The sequence below is a fragment of the Entamoeba nuttalli genome (genome assembly GCF_000257125.1).
Source record: "Entamoeba nuttalli P19 unplaced genomic scaffold asmbl_3915, whole genome shotgun sequence".
Lineage (NCBI taxonomy): Eukaryota > Evosea > Mastigamoebida > Endamoebidae > Entamoeba > Entamoeba nuttalli.
Window position 1 is genome coordinate 36768 of NW_008576417.1, and position 12103 is coordinate 48870.

The 12103-nt window shown below is 26.1% G+C and overlaps 6 protein-coding genes across 6 annotated transcripts; all 6 read left to right on the plus strand.

Annotated features, from left to right (window-relative positions):
* Positions 1-21: 21 nt before the first annotated feature.
* On the plus strand, positions 22-681 carry ENU1_085830 (hypothetical protein; the record flags this gene model as incomplete). The annotated part of the gene is made up of 1 exon (XM_008858858.1): positions 22-681. One exon carries the CDS (start codon positions 22-24, stop codon positions 679-681), a length of 660 nt encoding a protein of 219 aa, XP_008857080.1.
* Positions 682-1344: 663 nt separating this feature from the next.
* Positions 1345-2221, plus strand: ENU1_085840 (polysaccharide deacetylase, putative; the record flags this gene model as incomplete). Its single annotated transcript, XM_008858859.1, has 2 exons — positions 1345-1740; positions 1790-2221. 2 exons carry the CDS (start codon positions 1345-1347, stop codon positions 2219-2221), a joined length of 828 nt encoding a protein of 275 aa, XP_008857081.1.
* A 274-nt stretch (positions 2222-2495) lies between these two features.
* ENU1_085850 (hypothetical protein) lies at positions 2496-3587 on the plus strand (the record flags this gene model as incomplete). Its single annotated transcript, XM_008858860.1, has 1 exon — positions 2496-3587. One exon carries the CDS (start codon positions 2496-2498, stop codon positions 3585-3587), a length of 1092 nt encoding a protein of 363 aa, XP_008857082.1.
* Positions 3588-4309: 722 nt separating this feature from the next.
* Positions 4310-5887, plus strand: ENU1_085860 (hypothetical protein; the record flags this gene model as incomplete). The annotated part of the gene is made up of 1 exon (XM_008858861.1): positions 4310-5887. The coding sequence occupies one exon, from the start codon at positions 4310-4312 to the stop codon at positions 5885-5887; it is 1578 nt and encodes a 525-aa protein (XP_008857083.1).
* A 1025-nt stretch (positions 5888-6912) lies between these two features.
* ENU1_085870 (hypothetical protein) lies at positions 6913-8310 on the plus strand (the record flags this gene model as incomplete). Its single annotated transcript, XM_008858862.1, has 1 exon — positions 6913-8310. The coding sequence occupies one exon, from the start codon at positions 6913-6915 to the stop codon at positions 8308-8310; it is 1398 nt and encodes a 465-aa protein (XP_008857084.1).
* Positions 8311-8900: 590 nt separating this feature from the next.
* Positions 8901-11843, plus strand: ENU1_085880 (hypothetical protein; the record flags this gene model as incomplete). Its single annotated transcript, XM_008858863.1, has 1 exon — positions 8901-11843. One exon carries the CDS (start codon positions 8901-8903, stop codon positions 11841-11843), a length of 2943 nt encoding a protein of 980 aa, XP_008857085.1.
* Positions 11844-12103: the final 260 nt, after the last annotated feature.

Below are 12103 nucleotides of genomic sequence, written 5' to 3' on the forward strand. Positions count from 1 at the left end.
TAGGAGATCTGCCTATCACAAATGAAGTTGTTATTTGTCTTATTCATTAGTTGTGTATTTGCTATTAAATGTAAAGACTTTAAAAACATTCACAAAAATACAGACTATGTTTTCAAAAAAGCAGATGCTGACACTTATGTTTATTTCAATTTGTGTGGACCAATTACCACTCAATTAGAAGGGTATGATACCTCTGATGTATCTGTTCTTGCTTATTTAGAAACTTATAAAGAAAAAATTGTTTTGGGAAGTACTTCAACTGAATCTCTTGAACTTGTCAATGACGGTAAAACTCTTAGATTTACATATGATGGAGATTCTAGTCTTCAATTATCTTCTCGTGTAGAAGTAACTTGTGGTACTGAAGATACCTCTTCTAATATTAAGGCTCAAATTGAAGGAAGTACTTTTATTTTCTCATTTACATCTCCTGATGCCTGTCCATCAAATAAAACATTCCCAATTACTGGACTTATTTTGTGTATTGTTCTTTTTGTGCTCATTGGTTTTTATATTATTATTACCGTTATTTTGAATATCTTTGTTTTACATAAGAAAGGGTTGGAAATTATACCAAATTATCTCTTCTGGATTGGTCTTCCTTCACTTCTTGTTGATGGTGTTAAATTCACATTTTGTTGCAAGAAAGCTGGATCAGAATATCAGACATTTGCCGTTTAAATTGATATGCTTTTAAAGCCATTAATTTTCCATAAATTTATTAGATGAAACAAGAATAATTAACACATAGAATAAGAACAAAACAGAATAAAAAAAGTAAAAGGATAAGACGCAATAAAGATTGAGGAATGAATATAATGAAAAATATTTTAAAATTTTTTCTGAGATTAAAATAAGGAATTTTATATAATTATAAAAGAATAATAAAAAAATTAAAAAGAAATAGAATAATAAATTTATCTCTAAATAGAATAGAATAAAACTATCTCATTATTATCATTAGAATTTATGAATAAAGAAAGAACCATCTGTGTAATTGATTGTGATGAATTAGATAATAGTGAAACAAAAAGTAATATAGAAAATAAACAAACAGAATATAAACCTAAATTAAATGAAACAAATTCATCAAGAAAAAAATTTGGTGTAATTAGTAGGAACTTTTTTAATAAAACAAGAGACAAAAATACAGAACGAACATTAGAATTTATGAAAAAAAAGAAATTAGAATTAGATAAATTACAATTTGGCTCTAAAGATTAAAAAAAGTTTTTAAGTTTATTTTTGTTTTGACTCATTTAAAAAAGTAAAAAGTTTAATAAATCTGATTTTGAAAACTTTTAGAAAGAAAAAAAACTACAAAAAAAGAATTTTTACAGAAAAATGAATGGTATTGGATGGGCAATCATTATCTTATTACTCCTTATCATTGTTAGTTTATTATTATTTATTATATACTCAGTACTATTTCAAGCACGATGGTTAATGTGGATAATTAACAAAATTAATTCAAAAGCATTATTTTATTTCTCAATAAAAACAAAAATTATTGCATTAACAGTTGATGATGCACCTTCAAATCAAACACAAGAATTTTTAGATTTATTTAAAAGATATGGAGTTCATGTTACCTTTTTTATTATTGGTGAAAGAGTTAATGGAAGAGAAGAAAAAATGAAACGGATAATTGAAGAAGGACATGAAATAGGAAATCATACATATTACGATGAACCATCATTCAAAAATACAAAAGAAGAATTTGAAGATAAATTGAGAAGAGTTTGTTTTTTAAATCAATTTTCTAGAAAACATCTATTCATTCATTAAGACAGATGAAGTTATGAAACCATACTCATTGAATCAAAGGTATAGATGGTTTAGGCCAGGATCAGGTATTCCTTCATCTTTTATGTATGATTCTCTTGAGAAATATGGATATAAAATGGTTATTGGATCATGTCATGCCTTTGATGCACAAATAAAAAATTGTAGTTATACATCATTTATTCTTAAACATGGAATTTGTAATGGGGATATTGTAATAGTTCATGATAGAGAATATACGTTACCTGAAGTTGAAGGTTTCTTAGAGTATTGCAAAGATAAAAAAATACAAATAATGTCGTTAGGAGAAATGTGTGATTATATGAATGATCTTCAAAATGAAGAAATAAACTCAACAATTCATAAACCAATACTCCCACACTCTTTTCCAACACCAGAATCTCATTCACAAAGTATAAATGAATATCTTCATTAAAATAAGAGTTTCATTGAACTTAACAAAGTGTTAAGAAAAACAAATTTTAATATTTTTATAATTTGTTTTTTTTTTCTCGCTAAGCGAAAATTATTAAAAGAAAAATACAAAAATCATAGAGAAAATAGAAAAAGGAAGAATCAATTTAATAATAAGTAATAATTAAATTTATTAATTATTTAAACTATAATTAAAAATAGAACAGAAGATATATTTTAAAAAAAAACAGAATTTATTTGCAGATTGAATATGATCTTAAAAATCATATTTTACAATGTTATTTGTTTTATTCATTTGTGCAGCATTTGCTTTCCCATATACTGACCTTGAGTCACAAATTATTGCTAAACGTATTACTGAATTAGGAAAAAAATTAACTAAAGCCGGTGAGGAAGTTAAAAATCATAAAGAAGAAATTGATGCCCTAATGACTAAAATCAGTAAAAATGCCATTGACTTTGCATCAGCCAATGACCAACTCACTCAACTTAACAATCAAGTTGCTGAACTTATTACTAAAAAAACTCTTGAAACTAAAGCACCATCTGGAGATAAACTTGTTGATCTTGATAGCCTTTATGAAAACAAACAAATTGCTATTAAAAAAGCCGTGAAAAAAGCTTCTGCTGGATTAAAAGCAACTAAGAACATTAAGAAAACAGCCAAATTAGTTGCTAAAGCTAAAAAAGAACAACAAAAAGCAAATAAACTTGCTAAGAAGGGAGATAATAAAGCTGCTAAAAAAGCCGCAAAGAAAGCCAAAAAATTAGTTGCTAAAGTTGAAAAGCAACAAAAGAAACAAGTTCAAAAAGCTGAAATTAAAAAGGCAGAGAAAAAAGTTGCTAAAATGGAAAAGAAGACTCAACAAAAAGCCACAAAAAAAGCAGAAAAAATTGTTAAAAAACAACAATTAAAACAACAATCAACTAAAACAGAAAATAAATACAAACAAGCTCTTGGAAAGAAACCAGTATCAGCTTCTCTTAAAAAAGAGGCTAAGGCTGCTGCTAAAGCTGCTTATGAAACTGTTATGAAAAAATATACTAAGAAAATTGCTAAAAGTGCAAATAAAACTAAGAAGGATGGTAAAGACGCCGCTCATTCAACCAATGTAATTAAAGAAGCTAAAGAGACTAAAGCTTTATTTGAAACTGCTAAGGTTAAAGCTAAGGAAGCCGCTAAAGCAGCTTACAGAAAAACTATGAAAAAATCAGTTAAACAAGCTCCATCATGTAATAAAACCATTATCATAACCCCTGTTGAACTTGTTTTCCCATTTAGTACTAACCCAAGAATTAGAAACGCCCAAATCCTTATGAACCAAAATTGGGCTAAACTTCTTAAACAAAAATGGTCATTGAACTAAGTAAAACTAAACTTTTATCTTTTTTTTTATTTTTTCATATTTAATAGCAAAGTCAAGATGGATTGGAATAAATGCTTCTATAATGTAGCATTTCTGTTCTTTTTTTAATTAGGAATATCTCTCATAATAAACTAATATCACTTACTGCATTTAAGACATAACTAGCTCTACTAACACTTCTCTTAGTATTCAAAGAATGTTCAAATAATAATAGGTTCTTAAGTCTGTAGCAATGGCAGTACTTTGTTGGTGTATAGAGTATGGTAGTTGATAATTCTTAAGTACAATTTAGAGTTTAGAGCAGACATAACTTAATTTAAATAGTCAACATATCAATAACTAATAAGTTGATAATGAATTTGAAAGTTCTCAGTTCTTATTAATGAATTAGAGCCAATTTGAAGAGGTTCATTTGAAAAAAAGATAATAAGCTTGAGTAGATTGGTGTTAAAAAACTAAAAATAGAAATAGAAAAAGTATTTTGAATTGTTGTTGGATATATTCCACACAAAAAATAACATGGAGGTTCTTAATCTCCTTTGATTGGATTTGTGGTAGAACAAAACATTACAAATTCGTACTCCGAATGAAGTTAAAAACAGAAATGGTTATAAATACAAAAAGTTGTTGTTAAAAATTTAGTAAAAATAGATAAATCAAGTATTTCGTTTTTATCATTTCATTTTTCAATTTAATCAATTCATTTGATCTAATTATTCATAATGTTTACACTTTTATTACTTATCTCATTTGGTTTTGCTTTACCTTACTCAGGACAAGAAGAAAAAGTTATTGTTGATAGAACTAAGAACGTAGAAAAAGCTTTAAAAAAGGTTATTCAAGAAGTTAGCCAAAAGAATAAAATTATTGATAACTTAAAAGATACTATTGATAAAAATGCATCTAAAGATGGTGCTCATGCCCATCAGACTATTCTTAATCAACAATCTAAATTACTTCATAAAGTAGAACAATCAACTAAAGCACCAGCTGGTGATAAAGTTATTAACTTAGATAAACTTGTTGATGACAAAAAAGATAAAACTAAAGTTGTTGTTAAGAAAGCTACTCCTAAGAAAACTACTGATAAAACTTCTAAAAAAGTTGAAACAGCAAAAAAAGAAGTAAAAAAAGATCAAAAAAAAGCTAAAAAATATGTCAAAAAAGCAGAAAAAATTCAAAAGAAAATTGTTAAAGCACAAGAGAAAGGAAATACAGAAAAAGTAGCTCAACTACAAAATAAGTTTAATAAAACTATTAAAAAAGCTGCTAATGAAAAGAAGAAAGCTAAAGTTGCTAAAAAACAAGTTAAAGAATTAAAACTAAAAAAACAAGCAATTAAAACTGAAAATAAATATAGAAAACAATTAGGAAAAAGTGCTTTAAAACCAAAAGAATCAGTTAAAAAGACTAATACTAAAAAAGTAGTTCCTGCTCAAATTAAGAAAGATTTAAAAAAACAAATTAAGAAAGAAGAAAAAAAGGCTGCTCAAAAATCAATAAAGAAAGTTAATACTTTAAAGAAAGCTATTCAAGTTAATGTTAAAACTGCTTCAGAATCTTGTCCAAAGAAAGCTGCTAAAGTTGAGGTTATGACAGAAAAGGCTGCATTATTACATAAAAAAGCATTGGGAGAATTAGATAAAGGAAATAAAAAGGCTGCAGTAAAATTAGCTACACAAGCATCTACATTAGCAGATAAAGCTGTTGCTGTTCAAAAAAAAGTTGTTTCAAGTGTAAAGAAATCAGTAAAGAAAGATGAAAAGAAGAAGATTGTTGCTAAAGCTAAAGGTGAAAAGAAAGAAATTAAGAAAGACGTTAAAAAACAACAAAAGAAATTAGATAAAGCAAAGAAAGAAGTTGCAAAAGCTGAAAAAAAAATCCAACAAACTACAAGTAAAACAACCCAGAAAAAACAACAAAAGAAATTAGCTCAAGCTCAAAAAAAAGTTATTAAAGCTCAAAAAAATATAAAAAAAGATAATAAAAAGATTGCTAAAGTTGAAAAGAAAGCTGCTAAGAAAGTTACAAAAGTTGAAAAGAAAGCTGCTGTTAAGAAAACACCAACTCTTACTAAATTAGAAAAAAAAGTTGTTAAAAAAGGAATTAAAACTAACAAAGATATTGGAGGTGTAATTCCAAAGTCTCTTGCTTTTGGAGTTATAAAAGAGTCTCAGGGATTTGTTAAGAAAGCCGAATGTCCTGAAATGGTTATGGCTCGTTTAGCACAAAAAGCACATTTAAGTCCAGTTATTCAAAAAGCACAAAATAAATTAGCTGAGAACCAAGTTAAGATTTAATACAATTTCGCTTTTCATTTATAATTTTTATATTTTTTGATTAATTTTTATTGTGTTTGGACATGAAGGATCAAACAAAAGAAACACTATATAAATATTGAAATAAGTACAAGCCTCAAGCCATCAGTTATAATATGGTAATAACTTTGACATTGGTTAGAAACTATCTTATATAATACTTCAATAATGACAATAATTATTAATTTATGACTATAGAATATTATTTATTATAATAAAAGTATTATTTATTACTTTGGGAAGTATAAGTATATTTAATAATAAATAGTTTGAATTAAACATAAATGGGGTTATTATCAGAAAAAAAGACTTTCATGGTGTTGGTGATAAATGAAATAGGTCATAACGATATAATGGTAAAGGAATATATTTATTCATCATAAAAGAGGAAAATAAGTCAAAGAAAAAAGTATTAATATTCATAACAATTAAATAGAAATGAGGTAGGTATTTAAATGAAGAATAAATTGATGAAATATGAAAAGGTATTAATTCAATAGAAATAAAAGAGAGAGTGATAGAAGTTCATAATTCTCAACAATAAGATGATAAAGAATAAGTGAATAGTTAATGAACAAACACCTTTAAAACACAAAGAAGTAATTAGTTTCTTATGAGCAAAGAATAATAGAAAATAAATCTAAATCTACGACAATTTAATTAATTTACTTTTTATTTAAATCTTTATAGTAAATTTAACTAAAATAAAATCAATAGATTTAATAAGAAATTACTCCAACAATTTAATCTTAAACTATTGAAAACAATTAAAATAACTTTTTCTTCCTTTTATTTTATTTTAATATTAAATTTTTATTAAAAAAAAAAAATTTGAGGTAGAAAAGTCACATAAAAGTACTTAGAAAAAGTGTATGGTGAGAAAATAATAGAAAAAAAGATTAAATTCGAAGAAAATAAAAGAAATAATGAAAAACCTGAAATATAGGAGTAAATACTTATAAGAAAAATGGTATTTAAGTTAGTTATATGGAACTGAAAATTTTATAATGTTCTTCTTCTTATTGTTGATATCAATTGCAATTGCTGCTCCAGCTGTTGATGCAGGAAAACAAACTGGAATTGAAGTTAGTAAGAACAAAGCTAAAGCAGTAAATAATTTAAGAAAAGCTGAGACACTTAAAGAGAAATCTATTAATGCCAAGTCATCAGGAAACAAAGTTGTTGCTAAAGATTTAAAGAAAAAGTCAACTAAACTTGTTAAAAAAGCTGTTAAAGAACAACAAAAAGCTGTTGTCCCAACTAAGAAACAAGTCAAAAAAGCAGTAAAGAAACAATTAAATAAAGCATCTAAATTAATTAAACAGGCTAAAGAAGCTAGAAAAGAAGAAAAAGTTGCTAAACAAAATGGAAATATTCAAGTTGCTGCTCAAATGAAAAATGTAGCAGGTTCTTTAGTTAAGAAAGCCATTAAAAAACAAGTTAAAGCTATGAATATTGCTAAAACTAAAGTTGTTAAGAAATCACAAAAGAAATCAGTCAAGAAAGCTGTTAAAAAAGCAATTAAATTAGAGAAGAAAGCAGTAAAAGATGCTGCTAAAGGAAACATTAATAAAGCTAATAAAGAAGTTGCTCAAGCAAAAAAAATTGTTAAAAAAGCAGGAAATAAAGCAGCAGTTAAAGCTAAGACAGTAACAAAAGCTGTTAAACTTGCTAATAAAGCAATACTTACAGAAAAGAAAGTAGTTAAATCACTTCTTAATGGTAATGTTAAAAACGCTATCAAACAAGTTAGTAAAGTTCAAAATCAAATGAAGAAAGCACAAAAATCACTTGGAGCAAAATCTAAAAAGGTTAGTGTAAAGAAAGCAAGTAAATTAATTAAGAAATCAGCTAAGACTGAAAAGAAAGCTATAAAAGTTATTGCAAAAGGTAATGCTCGTAAGGCACAACAACTTATTAAAAAAGCAGTTAAAATTGCTAAAAAATCTGTTTCAAAGATTCCAAAACAAAAATCATCAAAAAAAATTGCTAAAGTAATTAAAAAGGTAGTTACACTTGAACAAAAGGCATTCCAAAAAGTAGTTACTGGAAATCAACGTATTGCTAAGAATATAATTAAAAAAGCAGTTAAATTATCTAAAAAAGCAGTTAAAGCAGCTAAGAAATTAAATGGAAAGAAGTTAGCAAATAAAGATTCTGTAAAGAAAGTTGCTAAAAAGCAAACTAAGAAACAAGCTAAAAAGGTTGTCAAAAAAGTTGCTAAGAAACAAGTTAAGAAATTAGTTAAAAAGATGTTCAATACACCAGTTGTTAAGAAATACGTCCCACAAAAACCAAGATACTATAAACCAACAAAGTTTGTTACTCCAGTTGAGTCTACTGCTGGAGGATTTGTCCAACCATTGAATTCACCATACGTTGCATGTTCTCATTATGCCCATTAAAATATTTCTTTTTTTTTCAACTATCAATTTTTTTTTTTGTTCTAATTAATACTTTTTATTTAATGTTTTAATTTCTTGTTTTTAAGGTACTATTTTATGAATAATTTTGAAATTTAATGAATAAAAAAATATCTTTATAATTTTTTACTACTAACGTTGTAAATTCTCGATCAACACCCTTTAATACTAAACTCTAAAAAAAAAAATAGAAATTTCTTAATAAATGAAATAGTTACTTTCAGATTATTGAATCTATAAATATGAATAGTTAAATAGTTCATGCGTTTTTAATTGTAAGTTAATGTTGGAACTTTGTTTAGTGAATGTTTTTTATTTATTAAAGTCATTTGTTATTGTAATTTCTAAATATCAATTTTATGTTTTTTATTTTTTATAACATTCAAAAGTCTTAAAGTTTAGAAAAATCAATAGTTATTTTTAAAAAAGAAGAAAAAAGAAAAATCAACTTAAAAATAAATGTTAAAAAAAAAAAGAAACTCATAAAAAAATAAATATAGTTAAAGTTTAATTAAATTATATCAAATATAGAAAGAAACTGAAAAAAAAATAACTGAAAAATCATACTATCAATGAGAAGCATTGTATTCCTTACATTTGTTCTCCTCACTTTTGCTACTGAGGTAATCAGGGTAGATCCTTATATTTCACACGAAGACAGAAGAAAATTAGAAAAGAAAGCTGAACAGAAATTTGCTGTTGAACTCTTAAAGGCACGTAAACATCAAGACCATTTAAAACAACATATAAAGAAACAATTAGCTGTATTAAAGGCAAGAAAAGAAACTTATCAAAAAGTTCGTGACTCAACTACAAATGAAAAGAAATCAGTTTCTAATGAAATTGCACAACTTAATGCTCAAATTAAAGCACTTGACCTTGAACCAGCTAAAGCTCGTTTAGAAGCCAAAAAGAGTAATTCTACTGAATCAGTTGCAGATAAAAAAGTAGCTGATGCTATTAAGAAAGCTGTTGCAGATAAACTTAAATTAAGTCATAAAGTCACACATAAAACTTTAAAAGTAGAAAAAATTGCTAAAAGACTTCAACATTATACAAAAAAGCTTTCAGAAGCTGAAAGAGATTATAAAAGAATGGAATATAAACAACAAAAGTTACATGCTAAAATTACTACTACTAAGAAAGATATTGAAGCTAAAAAGAATCAATATATTAAAAGAGCCTTAAGACAATTAGAAAGAATTGCTAGAGTATCTGCTATTAAACATATGGTCAAAAAGATTGAAAGAGAACTTGATCAAGTAGAAAATGAAGAAGAAAGAAAGAAATTAATTAATAAACAAAAAACAGCTGTAACTATGTTAAAGAGAATTGAGGCTAGAGTTAATATTCATAAGTTAAGAAAATCACAAAGAAAAGCTAGATGGAATCATATTGCTAATGTAATTAAGGGAATGAATAATTATAAAAAAGGATGGAAATATGATCAAAAACTTAGAAAGTTAGAAGTTGCTAAAGCTGTTACTGCCGTTAATGCTATTCAAAAAAGAATTAATACATTAATTCATAGTGCTAAAAAAACAGGAAAAGTAGATGCTATGGAATTAAATAAATTAACTGATAAAAAGAATGCAGCAATGAATATTCTTGAAAAAGCTAGAAGTGCACTTGAACTCTTTGAAGAAAAAGGAGAGAAGACAATCAGAAATTATAAACTAAGAATTTTGAGATTAAAAATGGCTGATGCAAAGATTAGAATTAGTGAACATCAATTATCTAAAGATGCTGCTAAAGTTACTAAGAAAGAGTTCTTAACAAGAATTGATAAATTGAAGAAACTTCAAAAAAGAATGGGATTATGTCCATTAAATAGATTAAGAATTAAAAGAAGATTAAGAGTTTATAAAAAAGAAGTTTCAATTGCCACTAGAAAGATTAGAAGAAATAACAAAAGAATTCATTCATTAAAAATACGTGTAGAATCTATTGAAAGAAGAATTAGATTAATTCAAAAGAAGAGAATTGCTAAAATTGTAAGAAAATTAAATCATTTGAAAGGAAAGTTAAATGGAGTTAGACATCAAATTATGGCTGTTAGAGTTAGAAAGAATTCAACTCAAAAAGATATTTTAATGGTTAAAGTAAGAACACTTCAAAATATTGAAAAACAATTAAAGAATACTATTAGAAGATTTGTTAAAAGAAATGGACATGTTATTAGAAAACTTGAACAATTAAGAAAAGCAGAACTTGAAGCCGCAAGAAAATATTATAAGAATAAAAAAGCCATTGCTAAAAGAATGAAAGTTGTTATCAATAGATTAAGAGTTAAAGTTGCTATCTTTAAGAGAAAAATTGATAAGTGTAAGAACTCACCATTCAAACAAGTTAGAGTTATAAGATTAATGAAGAAATATGTTAAGAAATTAGAAAGAACTATTGCTTCAAGAAAGGACATGAAATTAAAGGTTAGTACTGCACACTCTAGATATATCACACTTAGAACTAAAGCTATTAATAGATTACACACAAGAAGATCAGAATTATATGCAAGACAAGCATGGTTATTAAGTGAATTGAAGGCACTTGCTAAGAGAGAAACTGATATTCATAATACAATCAAAAAGACTACTGTCTTAAAAGCTATGAAAGGACTTTACAAAGAACTTTCCTTTATTAGAAAAGAAGGAAAGAGAGTTCAATTAAAATTGTTCAAGGTCGTTAAGAGAATTCAAAAAGTTAATCAATTGTTCTTTAGACATAATCAATACACTGCTATTAGAAGAGCAAAAGTTGTCTTTAAGAAATATAACAAGAAATTTGGTACATTTGAAAAGAGAAAGGCTTCTCTTAAGAGAAAGATGGCTGTTTATCAAGCTGAACAAAATGAAATTTTCAAAAAACAACCATATGCTGTTAATAAGAATGCATTAAATGATAGATTGAGACTTGTCAAACAAGCTATGTCTGATATTGATGCTGATTTTGCTACTGTTCAAAAACAAGAAAAGAGAGTTATTGTTAGAGCTTTGAAATTATCACATGAATATGATGGATTGTTGAAGGTTAAACTTTCTGATCTTAAGGTTAGACTTGCTGCTAAACAAAAAGAAAGACCAGTTGTTTCTAAGACTGCTCTTTATACTATTGATTCAAACAAACAAAAACATGCTGTTAGAAGACTTAAAGTTATTGATTCCAGTATTGAAGAACTCGACAATTCAATTGAAAAAACTGTTAGAAAGATCAAGAAAACTCATTTCAGAATTGGAAAATTAAAGGCTGCTCTTCGTCCAGAAGGAAAGAAATGCAATAAACAAACTGATTGTAAGATTTGTAGAAAACTTGGTAAAGTTGCCAAATATGGTATTGTTCATCATGAATCAGACTCTATTATCATTAATAGATTAAGAAGTGTTTGTACTAGAATTAACGCTGATAGACAAAAAGAGTGTTATCACCAAGCTATGAATATGGCTATGAAAGCTCTTCATACATTTGACCCATCAAAATTCGTTGTTAGTGAAGTGTGCTCTTCTCTTGGAAAATGTTAATCCAAATTTTTTTTAAAACATTTATTTCTACTTTTAAATAAGTTAATTTTCAATATAAAGAATAATAAAATATAATCATTATGTCATTAGTTGTTATAAATAAAACAAAATAATTTATTTTAATATTCGATACATACAATAGAATGGTATTACATGTTCAATGAAAAATGAAAATAAAGGAAAATTAGAGAATAATAAATTAACAAAAGAGAATTTGAAGGCATAAATACAGAAATATCAATTAAAAGATATTCTACAAT